This window comes from Ammospiza nelsoni, chromosome 14, assembly GCF_027579445.1.
Source record: "Ammospiza nelsoni isolate bAmmNel1 chromosome 14, bAmmNel1.pri, whole genome shotgun sequence".
NCBI lineage: Eukaryota > Metazoa > Chordata > Aves > Passeriformes > Passerellidae > Ammospiza > Ammospiza nelsoni.
In genome coordinates this window covers 14,252,656-14,273,631 of record NC_080646.1, presented here as the reverse complement: position 1 = coordinate 14,273,631, position 20,976 = coordinate 14,252,656, and the positions used below count along the sequence as shown (strand labels likewise).

Sequence of the window (20,976 nt, the reverse complement as noted above, 5' to 3'; positions counted from 1 at the left end):
GTATTTGTGCTCTAATATTCAATTAATAGCTATTACTGTTTGGGTGGGGCTGCTGAAACAGATTTTGGACTGGACTGGACCACTAAGCTTTAAAATATTATTTAAAATATTATGGCTCTGTTCTTGTATTGTGTTCACAACAGTCGGTTGCAGATTTTAGAAAAGAGATCTGGATATAACATGAAGAAAATATGGAAAAATTACTTTGATTTTTAAAAAAATACTTTGCAGATTTTATCTGTGTATGTCATTTCACTGTTTTCCACATTGGCTTAATCCAACCTTACAGAAAATGCAGGAAAGCCAGAGACTGTTCCACTTCAAATGAAAGCTTATGTAATTTATTTAAATCAGATTTTAAGAGCTCATTCCAGCATTTCTTTTTCAGAGTTCTAATGAAATATTATTGTATCATATAATATGCAAACTTTTTCCTGTAATTAATATTAGATTTGATCCATTTATTCTGACAGTGGATTCTTACTCAGAGTAGATACATGCAAATATCCCAGCCAGAGACAGATCTTGCCCTATTACTTTTTTAACACCATCAAGCTCTACCAAGAAGGATAAAATTCTGTTAAATGAGGACCTTATCCAAAATTCACCAGTGTCCAAATAATGTTTGTTGGACTTCAGCTTCTCAATAGTACAGCTCATCCTCAACCTCAAGTACTCTGTTTTCTGATGATGTTTGGCTAAGTACTAAACATTGTCCCCTTTAGCTCATCAAACACACGTCTAAAGAGATCTACCTTTAATTCTCTTCACTGAAATTTATTTTAAAGTCACCACCCCAGGACAAGCCAGGGAATACCTCATTATCTCTTGTCCTCAGGGTGCTGCTGTATGCACATTTTTCCAGCTAGTAAGGATAATAATATTTCATTGTTCTAGAGAGAAAAAAGAAGAAAGGTCTTTCCATCTTCAGAAAGCTCTGCTGCTGCCATGAGCTGGGTGAAGTCAAAGGAGGGAACATTTAGGTGATGACAGCAGTGTGGAGTAATCTAATATCAGCACAACGTTCTCTGTAAAACCCACGCCCCCCACAGAAGGACATTATTTAAAGAGTCTTATGTGCTTTGAAAAAATACTTTAATTCTTTGGACTTTACAGATGTTTTTGACAAGAGATATAAATGTCACTTTAACAGCCATCTGTAACAGATGCTCTTAAGGCTATGCATGTTTCTGTTTGGGCAGCAGCTAAGGATGGAGCAGCTGCACAGCTGCACCTCAAGGGTAGTGTATTTCATGCATTTCTCATCTCCATCAACACTCTATTCTTCTACCTGGCTCACTTCTAACATCTGGAGGTTATTTGAAAATCACCTTCATTTATATATTTAGGTTTTAAAAACATCCTGAGTTGCACGTAGCTGTTTTGAAGGACATGAGAAGTTAGTGGAGGTATATTAATTCTCTCTTGCACACAAATATTTTCTAAGAAACCAGCCACATGGAACATATCTGGATACCTCATTTCTGGTGAAACTTCTTCTCCAAACAAACTGTCTTGGAGGAATTTATATGTTTTTAACAGTAGGAGGTAATCATGGACCACTGGCTGGACATTTATGCAATGGATAGTGAAGGAAAATCAAACCTTACCCATTTAGGCATTTTTCCTCCATCTGGATCATGATGGTGGTATTGTAGAACAATAACAGTGACAACAACAGAAAGACCAACAATAATCATAGTGCTGGCAAAATACTGAGCTGCAAAATAAAGAAATCATTACAGGAACATACTTTGGCTGTATATAATATAGCTTTAATAAGGAGTGTTTATATATGCATTCATAGCATTTAGTTCTTTGTCCAGTTTAGTGCTGCTCTAGGTACTTTTGAAAGATTTTCTCAACACCAGAAATAATGGACATTATTTTGAGGGGATAGCCAGTGTTTAGCTGTTGTTTTTGTAAAACTGAGCACCTGCCTTTTTTAAGAAACCTTGACACAGGCTGCCTTCTAATTTTATTTCAGCATTATTGTATAAACTGACTGGCACTTGTTTTGAAAAGTTACAGTGGGAAGATTTAATTACATTTAGCTCATGTGCTCCAGTTTCCTAATCGGAATTAGGAATACAGAACACAATTGGGCCAATTGTGTCAAAACTGCAACAAATTCTTCCATGGAAAATTGATTCTTATTTTTTCCCCAAATATACATAGATTGTTTATTTCATTCAGAGCAGAGAGCACCCATCAGAGCTCTTACCAATTGGCAATATTTTTCTAATTCAGTTGCAGTCATCCATTTTACAGCTGGTGATTTGCCTTAAGGCTGGCCTTTGTGCAAAGTCACTGTACCTTGTTTGCTAAAAAAATCCAAGTGACTAAAAGCTTACCAATTAAGGGCACAGAGTCAGAGGTTGCTGGCATAATTTCAGCCACAAGCAGCATGAAGACCGTGAGAGACAATAAAACTGTTATACCTGAAAGATAAATATGAAGCATGAAATCATATCAGTAGCTGGTAATTACAACAGTAAGAGAAACAATGAATCTGAAGGAATGTTCTCTGCAAGATGCAATCCCACTGTACCCCTGCTCCAGCGCGTTAGTGGTACTCCTGTCCATCCTTGTACTGCCTCATTTTCAGGGTAGCAGTGCTGCCAAACCTGTACCAACGCTTGCACGCTCATGGATATTTTTACATCCTTCTAATGGTTCAACTTTTATCATTATTTGCTAATTAGCTGAGGCAAATCAAAGCAATTCTTGCACTATATTAGCTTTAGAAACATGGTGTGAATCTGAGTAGTCTGGACTGTTGATTTTTGGAGTTTGACTTCTGTTGCTCAGTGATGAGCTCCCATCTTTCTAGAAAAAGACTTAACTCTTAACTGGACTTAAACAATAATGAGTCATTGTCAGGTGGGAAAGGATTAAGGAACAAAAAATTCATCTTAAAATATGGTGAAGGACAACTTAATTAAGGAGATTATTACTCCTCAGTTAAACCATATTCTGGAGAAATGTCAACTTTTCTACATTTAAACAGCAATGTTTACTTAGCAGAAGTCAGTTAATTTGAATTTTGTATGGGACAAAAGGTTTCTTTACATAGTTAAACTCCATCTTAAAGATCAAGAACTCAAGCTCAGATTTGTTTCACAAATCATTCCTTAAGTTAAAATTCACTAAAAAAAAGTTAAATAAGAGCAATTAGAATCAATCTTTCTGAGAAGACACCATAGGTTCTTAATGCAATTCAATATTAAAAGGAAGTATTAAGAAGAATTCAGTGCTAAAGTGTTCAAATGTGTATTTGTGAACTTAAGCTTCACCTAATGAATGTGAGATTCAACAAATAAATGTCAAAAAATGAAAGCCTACTTCTTAAGGAAAGTACTCAGGAATTGTTTATGCCTCCGCTGGTTCAGCATCAAACACTAAAAACAGCCCATGAGCCGGGACATACAGACTATTCCTCCTGCCTAAGACTCTTTAATAAGAAACTTTAAAAGGACAACTTCTTTTGTCTTAGTCATATTTACAATATTCTATTAATACTTCACCTAGTGAGATTTTTTCTCCTGAGTCTGCTGGAAGCAGGAAAACCAGCAAGGCAAGTGCAGATATCAGGACACAAGGAATGAGGAGATTGAGGCCATAATAGAGAGTCCTGCGTCTCATGGTAACTGTGAAGGTTACATCTGGGTAGGGCTCTTTACAACATTCGTAAAAGCTCTCAGTCCTCTTCCCAGGAACTCCTGTGGAGGAGGAAAGAGGAAGAAAACCAGAGATTAATGTGAATAAACTGTGTATTATATAGTGTTTATTTTTGAAAAGGAGAAATTTAGTTTCCCAAGTTTTGCTACAGGTAAAACTACTTAAGCTTAATCCCTACTTTTTCTCAGCTGATAAAGGAAAATCAGATAAAAGATACTTACAGTACTCAAGCAGCAAATTTATCTCTTTTTTAATGTTGATTTGCATCTGAGATCTGTTCTCAAGAGTTTCAAATGTCACTGGCTAGGTCATTTATTAATTTAATTTCTGTCTTCATTTCCCAATTGTTACTCCATCCATTTCAGCAGTGGAGACAAGGCTGCAAGTTCACAGTGTAACCGAGAATGGAGAGCTTACCTACTAAATCCCATTCTCCATTTGAAATATAGCCAGATATATCTGCTTCTTGCATTTGTAAGTCCAAGGACCAGCCTCCATAAGTCCAGGATCCAAACTTCAGGTTACATTTCTGAACATCAAAGGGAAACCAGCGTACATCTATGTAGCATGAGCTCTTAAATATGCCTAGGTGAGATTTGAAACAAGAGCACAAAATTTAAATGCTTGTTCCACAGAATTTCATGTACATTTTGTAACCAGAACTTGTTCTACATTGTGCCTTCTGCTTTTAATTTATAAAGCATCTTTAGTATCAGTCCTATCTTGGCATGTAAAGAGCAAAAATCAGTCATAGAGAAGGGAAAACTGTGCCATTAATGTATTGATGTTATTTGCTGTTTTTTAAGGATACTCTTCGGTTTTGGCACATAGTGGAAGAATATTCAGATAAGAAGTCAGATTTCTAGATACAGTATTTCAGGAAGAAATTAAGCAGAATATGTAATCTCTTTCTATTTCTTTACTGACTAAAGTAAGAAATCTTGAAACATAAGAAATCCTGAAATATTTATTTGCTGTTTTATTAGATTTATATGATATTGATTTACTGAGGAAAGTGAGCTTCTTCTTTTTCACTTGTTGAGTCAGACCCTGTCCTTCAGCATCTTTCAGAACTGAACTGAAAAATCCCCACCAAATGGAATATCTTAAGAGAGCATCTTAAATCAAGAAGCAAACCCCTGAAACCCTCTGGACATCTTAGGCAGAAAACCTAATTTGTCTGGAAAGCATTTGCTCTAGTGCTATGGTTTGCAAAATTCAGATACTAGGAGGAGTTAATGATTATGCTAATTGAGTTGGGGAAGAGAAACAGTGCTCCACTGCTGTACATCCAGACCAAAAATTGTTTTGATGAAGCATTCATTGAATCATTTCAAATAGAAATACATCCAAGATGTTACTAAGCATCTTACTGTAAAGTTAACATATTCATAAAAGAAACACTAAAATAATGTAATAAAAATTATTGAGGCATTACCATTACTTTAATAAATATCTTTTTATAGTAAAGATTTTCAAACTTCTAAAATTGTGTATTGTGACAGAAGAATTTCCATAATTGTAATAAAACATGTATCTTGTATGAGAGTTTTCATGCAAAGGTGTTAACCATATAACCATAATGCCTGTAGGCTTACATCTATCAGATGATGCTAGCTAAACAAATAAAATGTAAGAGAATTTATGGCAAATTTGAAACCACACCATGCACAAGTAATCTACCAAAATTTATGACATGCAAAGAGCCTACCTGGTGGCAGGTATTGGCAATGTCCTGAAGAATTGACTAAAACATTAGTGTGAAAAGTAGCATCAAATCTTTCATCAGCACTAGAACAGGGGAAAAACAAAATGGGTTATTTGCTCTTTGACTGGCTGAAGAATGTCTGAAACAAATCTCTTCTCATAAAAGGACTATGACACCCCTAAAACTTGACAGCTTTTTTCCTGCCATCAGTTTTCTGTGGCCTCAGAGTAACTGGCCTGATCCTTCTGGGTTTGCTCCTGATTAAGAGCTGTAAGGCAAAGTCAGCCACCTCATTCTTGCCACCCACCTGCCCATTAGATTCATTATAGTGCCTTGGCTCTATTGATTTCCTTTTGGAAAGTAAGCACTTTTTAAAAACTTCTCAAGCAACTGTACAGGGAAATCTGTTCTCTTGGTGTCTATGTTAACAGCATCTAATGACTACTGAGGAGATGGATACTCCAGTGTCTGTATGTTCCTACTTCTTTGTATATGGGTGACCATTATTACAACATTTCATACATGAGATCCTTTAGTGCAACTCCAGCCTTCATTATTTACCCCAGACCCCACAAATTGCATTCAGACAAGAAGAAAAAGCAGCCCTATTTGATGTGTCAGTGTAGTGGTGTAGCCAGCACTGCCCTCTGTGCTGTCTCTAGACAGCAAGTCTCTAGAAAAATAATTATAATGTCATTTGGAGAGGGCTCCAAATGATGAATTTGCATCTACTGCCAAGGAATATCTCAGTTCTGTCTGGCAGGAATTTACCAGGCGTTAATATTTTAAGGGCTTCTAGATGGGAAACACAATGAGGCACAGCTACAATTGTTGTCCTGCTGTAGTCTCCAAGCTGGGGGGGGTGGGGTGGCACCTGGGGCAAGTGCAGAGCCAGCTGGGCAAGGCAGGGCAGGGGAGCTACACAAGCCTCAGGCTCTGGATGCTTGCAGCAATCTGGACTTCAAAACCTGTGTATCTCCACATTGACTGGAACACTACAAGTCTCTAATGTCTCTTTGCCTATTAGTAGTATCTCATAATTTTCTAATCACCTTTAAGATATCATCAGAAAAACAGTAAAAATATGAGATGGTCATAAAATGAAATATTCATAACTCTAGGAGAAAATCAAGTATATTAAAAGGTGTTTTTTAGCAGGAAAACTTATTGAAATATTATTTTCTTTGAAAAGAGGAATTTAATATTTGATCTATTCTGATTCAAATTTTGTGTCTCAGAAGCTAAAATAAAGCAACTGTTATTTTAAATGTTTTTAATATGCATTTTATTTCCTCCTTCTGTACTTGAATAACTTAGATTTTAAAAAATATCTGGGCTGGTTGGTGAAATTTGCAGACAAGAAAAAGCTAAATCCAAATAATTACTTGCCCATCTGAAGTTGCACTTTTTCCTGTGGTGAGCAGAAGGCTCAGAAGTATTGAAAATACTTGCAAGTATTTAATGTGAACTTAGAAGAGAAGCAGAAAGTCTCAGCATTGAGTATGTTTGATGCCTGATTTTAGCACACTGAGGGGCAAAGGCAGCTCAGGTCTGAGGCCACTTGAGCAGGGTAAGCCGCTCCTTCAGCTTCACAGCTCATGGCCGCATTTCCCCGTTTGTGTTGCAGCTCCTCTTCCAGCTGGAGCTCTAATTCTTCTCCTTCCACATCTTGGCTGCCTGTTTTTGTGATATTTCTAAGGAACTGGTGCTGCAAAAATCTCTACTGATTGCATTGCCAGATTTGGTAGAGGATACTGGGGAGAGGGGCAGCAAGATCACACACACATTCACCCAGGTGTGCAGGCACACCTGTGCATGGGTCTCATTTCCTTAAAAACCAGACCTAAAGTCCTCCAACAAGGTTCTGTATTAGACAAATAATTGCTTTGACTTGAAATTAATAAGGGTTAGATGATGGCATTCAAATAAGTAGTCAAATTTAGGATGTAAAATTATCCGTGCCACACAAATCACTCGTTAAGTGGGAATTAATGATTCCTGGGCTGGGTTCTGTTCTCTTCCTCTGGAGTGGAGAGTAGTGAAACACCAGGGAGCTGATTCTAAGACCTTGCTGCTGTTTCTGGTAATTGGCAAAAATACAATTTTCACAAGAACACAAGTGATCAAGGAACCTTGATTTCATTTCCACATGACTTTGCCTTTCATAGGCACATTCTTAAAAGAATATCCAGTGGTAGTCAGATTCAAACATGAAATTCTTTTTTTCTGAGAAAGGAGCATCTGTTTTTCCATGCTGTGCTTCTAATCATTTCTGAAATGCACTGTTTCTATTGGGAATGCACTAAGTAGCTTGAAGAGACTGGACTGAAATGGAATGTAATGATAGCAAATAATTTCTGTAACATTTCCTCTTCAGGGTATAACCACTTGTAAGCAGATATTGATTACAGGACATTGAGATTACAAAGCTGGACCTAGCAGATAGAATCTCACTGGGACCTAACCTCATGTTTATAAAACTGGAAAAATAAAACTCTTAAAATGAGACATACTTCTAGAATTTTTGTAATTCCATGAAATACTGAACAATATGTGGCCATTTGGAAGATAATCCCACCAGAAATGAACACTTTTAATAAGTGTAGTTAAAAGTGGAATATAGTCCACATGACACTAACACAGTCAATCCTGGAATTTGTACAAAGGCCTAGATTTTCTTTTCTCAGATGAACTGGCCCTGCTCTACCCACAATAGACTGGATGTAAAATTTAATACAGCTGCCAGTTTCTCTGTACTAGGCTGTAGCAAGATGTGTAAGAACTCAAGGCATAGTGAAACATGCATTCATTAAAGTGGAAAGTGAATTTATAGTTCATTAATTTCTCTGTAACTGCAGATGCATGTCCCTAGTGAAGCATAGAAATTGGAAGCATCTATCTCAAAATGGCATGTCACTAGAAGGGAACATCATAATATTCCCAATGTAATTTCAAACAGGCATAAGAATTTATTTTAAATAGCTTTGCTCTCTGACTAAACTCTGCATAAGATTTTTGGATTAAATATGTGTTTGTAACAGAGAAACTGCAGAATAATTATTTCATGACTGAGTCATAGTTAACAATCTGAAGAGTTGAAAATCTGTATTAACAGAAAAATTGTGGTTTCAGTTTTCCAGGTTATTGTGACCCTTCTTATTCTATAACCCACCCCAGCTACAGTTAGCATGCATATATTAATATGACTAATTCCTAAACTATTACCATTTCAGTTTGGATATACTTAAATACTGAAGCCTAAATCATCAGGCACATTGCCAAGTCTCTCCCAGGTATGTGATATAAATCAGGAAGAATATTGTCATAACTCATTTTTTTGGAAATCACTAAATTGCTGTTGTAGAGTACCAATTTCATGGTATACACAGCATGTTGTTCATCAGGACAATGGAAATGAAAGTGTCGTTTGTCAGATTCTCCCAAGAACACTGTCAGTTATGAAATCAGGGTAGCTAGAGATCCTTCAGTGTTAGCTGTACCTCTGGGACAGCAGTGCCACAATGCAGGCCCTAGAGAAGTACCCAGGGCCTGGCAAAGGCTGCCCCTGGTGCTGTTATTCCATTATTGCACTGCAACAGCCCCTGGGACTGCAGCTCTGAATATAAAGGTGCTCCCCAAAAGGCAAATGGGGGAAAAATGCAGCTGCCATTGGAGCAGCCATTCTCTAGGACTTGTTACAACAAAGAGCACTCCTGAAGTGGGAAGGGGGAGCAGGTCGATAAGCACAGCAGAGTGTGTCCTTAAGAGACACAGGGCAGAGAAACAAAGGAAGGAATGCCATCTGGGAGACAAAAGGTTCATCTCATCTGCACAGGCAGCTAAACAATGTACCCTGACTACCACAGCAGAGCCAGTGCTCCATGGGCAGAGCAGATTAAGTTCTTTCCAGCACCTGGGCAACAGCACACAAGCCCACAACAACTGCAGCAAAAGGCAACTTGTTATGGAACAGGCAGCTCTCAGTGTTTTATTTTTTGAACTAAATAAATTCCACAATGGGAACTACCATGGAACATACAGCCAAAGAATCTCTCAATGTCAGCTAAAGGTTCTGCAGTGGATTGATGGCAATCTGTCTGTTCCTGAAAAAGGCCCAACTCTGAACAGTTTGACAAGGAGAGCAGCAAATATCTCAGCTATTTTTGTAGCAGGAGGAAAGAATAACACCAAAACTGGACATGGAAAAATGTAAAGATCCTTCCTGGCAATTACCTCTCCTGTCTATAGTGAAACCCAAACTAAACCCTGACAAGCAAACATCAAATTTGAATTCCCCTGTAACTATTTAAACCAAAAAATTCCAGAGAAAATTATCATTATCCATGCCATTAAACACCATCTCATAAAAGCTACTCAATTAGAATGGTGGTAGGGATAATATTGTTATTCACAAAGTGTTTGCAAATACGTCCTTCTCTTCTGTGAACAGGAGACTGGTAATTTTCCAGTATTCCAAACACCTAGAAAGTTTTGGAGAATTATTTTAAAATCTAGGCATTTTGATGAGATGATTGTCATTTACCTTGCCCTTATCATTGTTTTTGGCCAGGGTTCTAGAAAACTTCACGTAGACTCCCTTTCCCAGGAAAAGCTGGAGCAGTTGAGCTTTCAAGGGAAATTTTGCAAGTCTATAATTCTATGATCTTCCCTCCATCCCCACACACACACAAAGAAAATTGTATCTACCTGTTATAGAGGAGAATATCAGGCTTCCAAATCAGTCCATCAGGAAAACGAACATTCTTCACTCCTGGGTATTCAGACACATTCCACTGCAGATAATGATCTGTCCAGTACTAAGCCATACACACAAAAAGTAAGTTAGGTCATCTCATCCACTGCTTTACTCTAGTTCTTTAGGGACTGGGTGGGCTGAAACAATAGGTGTTCTCTTGTTTAGCTTCAGGGACTGAAATGTTTAGAAAGAGTGAATTAAGCCACCTAGAGCACAATGGAACTCATAAACCCCTCATTTTCAATTCACACTGCAGTGCACATTACAGCCTAGAAGACATTTGGAGTGCTTGAGTTTTGTTGTTCACACTGTCTCAGGTGCCAGTTTGGGATTGAACTGCTTTTATAATTTATACAGTAACTTCCATTATCTTTATCTTCATAGAGACCTTTGTTTGCTGTGGCTGGAAATTCTCAGGTTGTAGTACCTTGCTCATAGGCATGGGGTAGAGCAGCCAGCATTCACTGCTGACAGAAGATGACTGTGATGGCACAAGGGTAATGCCAGCAGGATGTCTTGGCAGCTCCTGGGCCTGGCTTTGCCCAAACTCTGAGGCAGATGCTCCATAGCACAGGTTTCCTCCCTGGCTGGCGCTTCCTGCACTGGAGGCAGCTGCCCTGGGGCTGCCTGTGCTCCTTCCAGCCCAGGCCTGGCTGCTGGCACAGGCAGGCTGGCACAGGCAGGCTGGCACAGTTGCACCAGCAGGGCTTTGATCTGAGCTCAGCACTGCTAAATCCCACACTCTGACATTGAAACATATGGTGGAGCACAGCTATAAACAGGAGCAGAGCCCCAGCCTGCAGCCAGCTGAGCACTGTGGCAGCCCCAGCAAGCCTCCTGCACTCCAGGAGTATTTTCCTGCTGTATTTTCCTGAAATTGAGGTTGTGCATCACCCCTTCCTGTGCAAATGGCTTGTTATGATACTAGGGTGGTTTCTCTTGAGCATCAAGGGTATAAGGAATAGTGTTCAATTCATTTTACAAAACGTACCAAATTTTCTCTGTCTATGCTTCATTATGTGCTTCTTTGTATCTCCATTATTATGTTTATATTAACTTCACTTGGCTGTAGGTGTCATGTAACTTACAGTGAGGGCTTGTCCAGATTTACCAAGCTGTTGCAATGCCAAATGTTAATTTCTTAAATGTAAACTTTTAAATGGGTGAGTAAATGTACAACACCCCTTGTGTCTAGTGGTCCTTGTCAAAATGTTTGATAGACATTAAGGTCAGAAAAAATTGCCAGTGGGTATTGTGGAGGTAAATGTTATTCGTCATTCTCATGGGGTATTCACATCAAACTGGTCTATGGAATTCCTTGCATTAATGTCACAGGCAAGTTTTGATTTGATACTCCAAGTTACCAGTTAGCCTCATGCTGCAGGTATTCAAATGCATTCTTGTACCTTTACAACAGCATAAATGACCATTTTGATGCATTCAGCACAACTAATAGCATTCATCATGCAGCTTTTGTGAGGTGTTTACTATATTTATTCTTGGCCTGTGCTTCTATATTTATCTCATTCATTTTTTACAATGAATTTGTAGCAAAATCAGACAAAAGATCTGAGTCATACACTGTTTTCTCATTTAGCTTTACAGATAATAGTTTTTAATGGAAATCTTCAATTACTTGGCTCTGTTCATAGTTCTTGGTTTCACAGTTCCCTAGTTAAGATACCTGTGTTGCTCACAGCCATCTATGCACAGCTTCTGTGAGCTGACCAACTGCTTCTCATATTTTTTCAGAAGTTTTACATGCATTTTCCCAGTAAACAGTTTTACATGAACTTCTTGGTTGACGAATGTCACTGTAATTTTTTTACCACTTCATCTTTGTGTAATGTAGAAGTCCTGAGACACCAGGATAATCTGTTTTTTCCAAAGACCGGCAATGTAAGCAAATCAGCTGTGTGGGTTTAAGGCACTGAAAGCTGTGGCTCAGTGGCTTTGGGTGACTCATCCTCAGGAGCTGCCAGAGCAGGTCACACTCGTGGTGGCAGGGCCAGGTCTGGCAGGCTGCATTCACTGCCAGCTGAAGTGGATATCAACATATCCAATCATTTCCTAGCCCAGCTTACGTTAGGAGTTCCCATGGCCACGGCTCTGTAGCACAGGGTGATGCTGAGTGACGTAAATCCAAGAGCAGCAGAAAACTTAATAGCCAAGGCTGCATTAGAGATCATATTAAACAGATTTATGGTTGCTCTGTCAGCCCTGTGTACAAAGTGTTCACCCATCCAGCTGGGCATGATCTGCTTCATTTTGCTTTAACTTTAGAGCTCCTGTTAAAGGAGCTGAAGCACCTTTAATTTGGATTAAAATGGCAAAGAGCTCAGGGTGCTTTGGTTAGTACCAATCTGTGTGATTAAGCAAGGCTCCTGCTATAACTTAGATCAAGTTTTAGATTTTTGATGCTGAACAGTATTGCCATGGAGATAATGGTCAGATGAAATAGTCTGCCTGTATAAATACTAGATTTATATTCCCCTTTCTCTCAAGTTATTTTTTGCACTTAAGTATTTTGGAGATAATTACACAAAATATGTTTAAGGTACATTGTATCATAAAATTCATTTAAGATACGTTGCTGATGATATACACATGTATATCAAGGAATGCAATGGAGAGGGATTCAGGGAAAAATTATTTCAGATGATTCTAAGAGAATGACACGTGTTTGTCTTAAGCTTTGCTTTGACTCTCTCTAGAACACCATTAATAGACAGTTAATATGCAAACACTTATATTTTTATGTCTACTCAAGCCATGAGGAGTGGCTACATTTTTTTGTAGTAACGAAGTGATCTGTTCATTGCAGTCTTAAGGTGCTTCATATCCAGTATGTGTGAAGGTGAATAAATCAAAAGAAATACAGAATGTATAATATAATAAAAAATTTCCTAAGGGGAAAAAAAAACAAACTCAAAAAGGATAAGGATGCTGTGAGATCAAAGAGAAGGAAAATAAATTACAGCCTCTTGAGTACAAAGTGTTGTATCATTTACTGGTAAGAAATCATAGGAACTATGGTCTTTGTAGCTAAAAGCCAAAACATATTATACTGACAGTTTTAATCTTGCTGTACAACAGGCCTCTATAAAAGCATGAGCTGAGTGCTTCTTCCATGGCGATTTTCTTTGTAAATATGTGGAATAGCCATGCTATTCTTACAGATCATCAGAATAGTCTTTCCTTTGTTTCCCAAGGCCTACCCCAGGGCAAGTGAGGTGCTCAATTTAAAATGTTACAATAAAATTAAAAATAATGCCTTTAAACAGAATGGGCTGGTTAAAGAAACTGAAAGGTATAGTTTCTGCAAATCTATGTGATTGTTTGTAATAATAAAAATCTTCTGTAACTTCTGTGACTTCCTTTACCTAATGCAGTGCTCAGCTGGTTTCTGTAGTACTGATGGGAATTCAACTAATGGCAAATTCTCATCCATGCTGCTGTAGGTAGAGAAAACTCCACATCACCATCTTTGCAGAGCTTAAGACAAACTTATGGTAGAAATGTTTGTGGATGCATTAGGACTCCACAGGAGTCAGCATGCTAAGAAGCACCTTGTTAATTCTGAGTCATAATGTAACCTTTCAGAGAAAACAATTTCAAAATACTCTCACAAAGTTCTTGAATTATCTATTATCTCTTCCATTCATTAAAAAGTGAGTAAAGATTGACTTCTGCCCAACAATACTGGCCATGAGTTAATAAGGACAAAGTTCTCTGCTGTGGTATCTAGTGGTAGCAAAGAAAATCTGACATGGAATTAGGAGTCAACTCATATTTTCTCTACAGACCTGAAAGTTTCCTAAAATTCAAACCCCTCACCAGATTAAACTCTAAAACTGAAGGGGAAAAACAAACATATTTTGTTTCAAAACTTACCATTTGTAGCCAAATATTTGTTGTTAATACTTGATTCTTTTCATCCTGGAGGGAAGGAGGAGAGGAAGAAGAAAAAACAAACCCCAGTTTAGTATTATTTAGATAAAATAATACCATTAAATACATTTGATGATTTTTAAATAACCAGTTGTGCCAAAGTACCTTTCAAAGCAATGGGAATCATTGCCACTCACTTACTGGAATGGAAGTTTTCACAGGAACTTTTAAATTTCAATTTAATATTACTGCTATCAGTCAAACTGTCTCCTGGGGGTATCCTTCTGCCAGACTCTTCCCTTGGGCTTCTTCTTTAATAAAGAGTCTCCAAAGGCAAGGCAGATTACAGCAGAGGCTGCCTGTGCCACCTTTCTTAGCAGCAGCCCTATCACTAATTAACCTTACCCAGCAGACAGAGGCAGGCAGTAGGAAAACAAGGAGCAAAGTGTGGCTAAGCTCAGCTGAGGGGTGTTGGGGCCATTCTGAGGAGCTGCTGAACAGGCAAGGGGCACCACTAGGGTCAGTGGAACTGTACAAACAGTGCTGCATCAGCTTTACCAGAAAATTTGTCAGGGCAGGATATTATTATTCTTTGAAGGCCTTTCCCTTGCACTCCTGTGACTGATGTAAGTTCAGGTGACACAGCAGGCATCTGAATGCTAATGCTGAAGTTGTAGACTTTAATTCTTCACTGCTCAGACACAGGACATTATCAGTGACCTTTTTCTGTGGAGATACCATATCAGCATCCACCTGGGTTATGTGAAGCTAATGGAATACACTATATATGCAGTTAGTATTCCACATTTTCCACTCTGAGCACACAATCCCTGTCCCAACACCAAAGCTCCATTTACAGTCTGAGAAGATGTCACAGGAAATTCAGTCACCTGTACAGCCTCAACTGCCAGAGTTGTTCATATGTCTAGACCTCTGAACTTACATCTGTCACTCTTGAACTTAAATGTCATTCCTAAATAACAAAAAAATGGCCAAAAATGTTTAATCACATACAATTAAAAAACCCTTTTTAATAACACACTTTACTAAAGGTAAATTTTCCCCTTCTGTTCTTGTTTTGTGAACTACTGACCAAAAAGAACTCCTGAGAAACCTTTCATTCCAACCATTTTAGATCCGCACATTAGTAGGAAGTTACACAGCATGTAAAATCAAATACCCTGCAAGGGACAATGGCATTTTTAAAGCAAGAGAAACCTTTTGAGGAGCAGCATCAGTAAATGTATGAAAGTGTTACTAGGCTGTGTGTAATCAGAACTAAATGTCCAACATACAAATAGAAAGATTTTAAATAAAGATGCCAATGTGCATGAATAAAGTCTACTATCATGCACACTCCTACCTTGCTTTAAAAAAAAGTAGCATAAAAATATAAATAATCACAGACCACAGCTAGTCATTCAGCACTTTTCCTCTCTATTTTCTGCTTCATCACCTCCATGAACCTTTTTCAAAACTATCTCAAGTGGGCAACTCATTTAAATGGCATCCTGGGGAAAGAGGTCTCCAACCATTTGCTTTCAGAAATCCATTATTAAGCTCCACTGAATCTGCATGGTGAAGGCATTGCTGAAGATGTCAGCCAGGCAAAGCAGTAATTAACTTGCACTAGTAGCTGTTATTCTCTAGCCCTACAAACATTAATTTGGAGCCTCTCTCAGCCTGCTTATAGTGTTAGAGCACTACAAAACTAGTTTGTACGGGATCTTTAATTCATGAATGAAGAAACAATCTTTAAGAGATCATTCATCTCACCAGAACTAAAGTCTATTGGGAAGGGTTGCCAGCTCAGGGCATGTAAAATCTCCATGTTTCTATTCATCATAGGCAATTTTATGTGAGATAGAAATATTGCCAATAATAACTTGTCCTCCAAAGTTCAGTAACATTTTCTGAAAGCTCTATGTGCTGTCCCAGGTGAACATGAGACGTTCCTATAATGCCATGCCCCGGTTCAGCACCTGAGCAAAGCTGAGAGCACCACTGCTGGGTGGTTTCTCTGTACGCCTATAACTGCCTACTCAGAGGTGCAGAGCAATTCAGAATCCATTATGTCGCAGGAAGCCTGTTTCAGGACTATTAGCAGAATGGCATGGTTAAATCCTGAGTTAAATTCCCAGTGTGATCTCTTTCTACACATGAACGGCCCTAGCTTTAAATTAGTGATGTTTCAAAAAGTCCTTTTCAGCAGCCAGAAAGGGATTGTACTGAAGCTGGGGTGTTGCTGGTGCTGTGAGGATCTGCTGGAAGGGCCTGAGCCCACAGCACAGAGGAGTGGCAGGAAGGAGCTCTACCATCAGTGCACATCACAGAGCCAGGCCAGAGAGCTGCCACTGAGCACTCACATAGCAGAGCTGAGGGGCACAGCAGAGTGTCAAAGCAGCTGTGCTGCTGGCAGCATGATTCAGCTGCCTGCCACTGCCAGGCACAGGGCAGAGCCATCACAGGTTGGCATGCAGGACACTCTGCAAGCGTATTCTGAAAGCCAGGAGTTATTCTGAAGTGTGAACTTTCACTCAAACCTAGCTCAAAGAGCCTATTCTGAGAGCACTGACTCAAATGTGACTTGTACTGTAGAGACAAGCCCTGAGTGAAGATAGCCCTTGCTGTTTTCATGGTATTTCTTTCTGTTATTTGAAGCATTTAGAGTCTGAAAGAGGGTTACATATGAGCTAAGTAATTTCCACTTGGATCACTATATTTAAGGTACCATCAGTGTTTGAATCATAAATCATTGCTCCTCAGATATAAAAACTTTACTGCCTGCTGAGGCTTGGTTTATAGCAGTATTTTGAGTTTTTAATACTGTTTGTTGGAGCAAACAATTTCCAGTCTTTTAGTCATTGTTGGATTGACTCATCCATCACTAGAGGAAAGGTTCTGATTTTGGAGGGTTTGTCATTCGCTGTGGCCCCAAGTGAAGCTGGTAAAAGATGGGGCAGGAGACATCCTGCAGGGTTTCTCCCTACTTAGGAAGAGTTTTTTGGACATTGTTTTAAATGCTTCACAGCAAACTACATTAGCACTCTTTTCAACAGAGCTGTGCAGTACCTCCCTGTAAAATGATGGGTGGGCTTGAAAGGCTTCAAAGAACTTCACCAGTTTTGTCACTTCATTTTGTAAACACTTACAGAACACTTCATGTGTTTTGACACAAAAACAAGGAAGCTCCTGTTACAAACCCTTTCTGCTATAAAGGAGGAAAGAAAAATGGCTTCACATGTTGGAGAATCATCCCAAGAGAAAGAGATCAGGCACTGTATCAGGTTGTTGGGATTGGTGTGGTTTTTCCTCCATACCAGCTGCTTTAAGTTACTTGCTGTTCAGGCAGTAGCCAAGTAGCCCTGCTACTGGAGATTTAGCTTTCCTTGGCACAGTGGGAGGTGGGTGGAGGCTGCTTTGGCCATCTCCATCCATACATAACTGCAGAGAGGACAGATGGTGAATTGCTACTGGACTGCTTGTCATGTTCTTTTGTGGCAGTGCAGGTAATGAAAGGAAAGTAGCTGACATCAGGAGACTTGACTAGTTCTTGATTCATTTTTGAAGGTAGAGGTAATAATTTCTGCAAGTTTTTGAAGGAAATTGCACTGTCTCCATTCTTCCAGTTCCCACTCCTGGTTTTGTCTGTTTTTTCAATTTCTACAATCCATTGGACTGATCACCTTTGGAAACACAGTTACCAGTGTCTCAAATTATCCTTCCCTTACCCTGTGTTCCTCAGAGTATATAAAAGAAGAGAGAAACTCGATAATGCTTTGTGAAAGGTGTTAGCCTGGACATTATAAGCTCTGTAATGATATCTGTAGACTTTCAAATGGATTTCAGCACATGTAGCATCCACACTAGAAAAGCTACACGGCAACTGCGAGGGGGAAAAGAACTAAAATAAAGCTGCCTGCCTAGAGAGTGGCATGCAGTGATGTGCAGCCCCTAGCAAGAAACACACACTTCCCAGGGACTCACCTAAGGTGATATTCTAAAATCTATGAGCTGTAATTTCTGCACTTCACATTTAGATTCTTTATTTTTATGTGGTTGAATCTCACCTAAATTATAGAAAAAGTTATGGCTCTTTGAACTGGGCTTCAATTACTTTCAACCTTAATAAAGACTTTGGAAGAACATTTTAAGACATCACTCGTTACAGCATAATACTATGTTCCTGATTAGTACCCTCTAGCAAAACTGAAACTAATAACTGTGGTCTGAAGTTAACAACACTCTGGCAGCCAGTGAGAAACATGCAAGACACTTTCTTTACTTTATGTGATTTTCACTTTTGTGTGTTTGAATGCCATCCTACTGAAACCAGCAGGTTAGGCAGTTCATTAGCTCTCATTGTCTCAGCACTTGCTCATTAAACATTCTCAACATCTTCTGATCCACAGTGTCAAATTACCTGTGCCTACTGACATTCCCCCCTGCCTCATTTAAAGTCCTGTTATGTTCAATTTTTGTTTCACACAGCTTGGGGTTTCCTTCCTGCTCCTTTTTAGGGTCATGCACTGAGCTCACTAAAGTGTATCAGCTGAAAAAGCCTGAATTCCTACAGGCTTAGTACTGAGAGGATAAGCTGGAGGGTGAGCTAAGCACTCGTAAACTGGCCAGGTGACAAAAGATTGGTGCTGTGTCCATACTTCAGGCAGCCATAGTGGCAGGATGAACCCAAGATCCTCAGAAGTCATGGAGAGTAGTGAGAGGGCTGCACTCCCCTCCTTGCCCTGGTGCTGGAGCACAGCAGCTCCCTGTGTGACCAACCTGCAGGAGAGGCCAGAGCAGCGTCTGCTCCAGCTCCACTCATCTGCAGCCCTGAGAGCACCACAGTGACCTCTCAGTCTTCCCACAGTAAGTCATTGTGGGGGTCTATTGAAAATATCCCCTCCCTGTGCCAAGGTTAAAGCTGTACTTTTCTATTAAAGGTGGCTCAGGGCTTCTTAGTCATGCAGACAGAATTTAATTTTCCTATCTCAGGGTGAGGATAAAAATCAGTTACTTTAAAAAGCCATCCTGGTGCTTCTGCAGGGACACTGAAATGAAGACTGCAGCTGCTGGCCAAGGACTACCCCTGATCACCCATAGGTGTGGGCTGGAGCTGCAGCCAGTGTTGATCTTGAAGAATGTAGTAGAGGGAATTAAGAAGTTTGGGGAGGTTTGTATAGGAATAAAAAGCCAAACAAAGTTGTTAATGTGAAAAAGTGAAAGTTGTCAAAGTGAAAAAGGTTGTTCAAGCAAAAGAAAGATGAAGAAAAAGTCAGTGTACATGATTTGTGACATAAAAGATTGGAATTCCTGATGCCTCTTTCCCACCCAACTTCCTTTTCACCATGAAAGGAATAGGCCATTGCAATTACTCTTCACTGCAGTGGTAAGCAATAGACCTTTTTATACAGTAAATGGTTTTTACTCAGCTTACAGCACATATTCCCAATTAAGCAAAAAATGCTGTGTAAACAGTTAATACCACTGCATAAATAATATTAATAGTATTCCATGATCCAGCATGTGAGATTCAGCATCAGGAACAGACAAAAGAATGTTTCTGATTTCTTAAAAATAGGTGAACAAGACAGAAAAATATTCAATATTCAGATTTTGGCTCCTTCAGACCTTTAGGGGTAATTGCAGCTGTGCTCAGGATTTAGTTAAGTATTTCCTGTAGCATTAAGGTTTTATAGTGAAATCTCCAAAACCTAGCCTGAAAATATCTTCATTACTTGGTGTGCTTCTTGATATTTGATTTAATTTTTTCTACCTTTTTTTAATCAAAGAATTAAACTATAAAGTCCAACCAAAATGGGAGTAGTTAATTAAAATGAAATTTGAAAATTTCTCTTCCACTGAGCTCTTAGGTTTATTAGATTTGTGATGAATGGCATATGAATGGCTTTTCATGCAGTCTGCATGCTGGAGGTCTTTGAAATAAAGAATGGCTCAGGAGAATTGCTCCTGGCTGGAAAAAGTGGAGTTTTGTTGATAGAGATAACAGACTGACACAGATTGCTGCCATTATCCATTTTGATTTTTTAGGAAAGGTGACTTTGGACTGTAAATTTAATGAGGAATGAGGCAATAAATGGCTATTCTGGGGCTGAGATACTTAATTGTTATATATGGGAAACAGGTAGAGTTTCCCTCTGTGAACACCTCCTCCTCCCATTAATTTGTGATAGAGTGAATAAAGTTATTAAAGTGCCCTAATCTTCAGCATTTTCCTGGTTTGGGCTGGTTTCACTTATTCAATTGTTCTTATTTCAACCCATGTGTTTTACCTTTTCTTTCTGATTGTCCTCCCCACCAGGGGAGGGGCCTGAGTGAGCAACTGCATGCACTGTTTTAATTTCTAGTTGGGGTTAAACCATGGCAGGCATATTCTGAACTCAGCCTGCATGTTCCATAACCCTGCAGGGCAGAGTGGCAGTACCAGATGCAGTGACAGCTTCTCTGTTTCCTCTGTGAATCCTGTGAGTGCTGTGGCAAGGACCAAGGCTAGAAAGTACAGCAGGAAAAGAGAATGCAGTGGAACACTGGGAAAAAGCTGAAAGCAGAGTGTTAGGGCTAATGACTGTTGTGTGTAGGTTCAATTTTATGAACAAATTTAAAATATTTCTAGGAGAGGGCCATTTTTATTCCAGTGAAGTCTTCTGCATGGGATGGGTTGGATTAAGGTCTGATTCTGCACTCTAATTCTATTTCTCTTTTGTTTTGGAACTGTGTCCTACATTCAGTAATTCTGCCTGGCCATATTTACTAGAACTATTTCTTCTATAAATCAAGGAGTGAGCCTCACTTACTAGAAATAATTCTTGATAACCAAACATTTCGGCTCAAGTTACCTCTCCTTAGCAGAGTGCTCTTTTGATGTTGTTAGTTCAATTTTGTGCAGCTTCTCACCTATAAAATTTGTCCTGTCTTCATA

At 39.1% G+C, this 20,976-nt stretch overlaps 1 protein-coding gene across 1 annotated transcript in view; it reads right to left on the bottom strand.

The window, feature by feature from the left end:
* The window catches only part of CHRFAM7A (CHRNA7 (exons 5-10) and FAM7A (exons A-E) fusion), a 37,964-nt gene that overhangs the window by 4,487 nt on the left and 12,501 nt on the right, over positions 1 to 20,976 (bottom strand). Inside the window, exons 3-9 of the mRNA XM_059482599.1 lie at positions 14,040 to 14,084; positions 10,097 to 10,206; positions 5,393 to 5,472; positions 4,099 to 4,266; positions 3,528 to 3,722; positions 2,355 to 2,441; positions 1,611 to 1,720 (exon numbers count right to left, since the gene is read on the bottom strand). Of these exons, the coding sequence (XP_059338582.1) occupies positions 1,611 to 1,720; positions 2,355 to 2,441; positions 3,528 to 3,722; positions 4,099 to 4,266; positions 5,393 to 5,472; positions 10,097 to 10,206; positions 14,040 to 14,084 (795 nt within the window). The remainder of the gene's footprint in view (positions 1 to 1,610; positions 1,721 to 2,354; positions 2,442 to 3,527; positions 3,723 to 4,098; positions 4,267 to 5,392; positions 5,473 to 10,096; positions 10,207 to 14,039; positions 14,085 to 20,976) is intronic.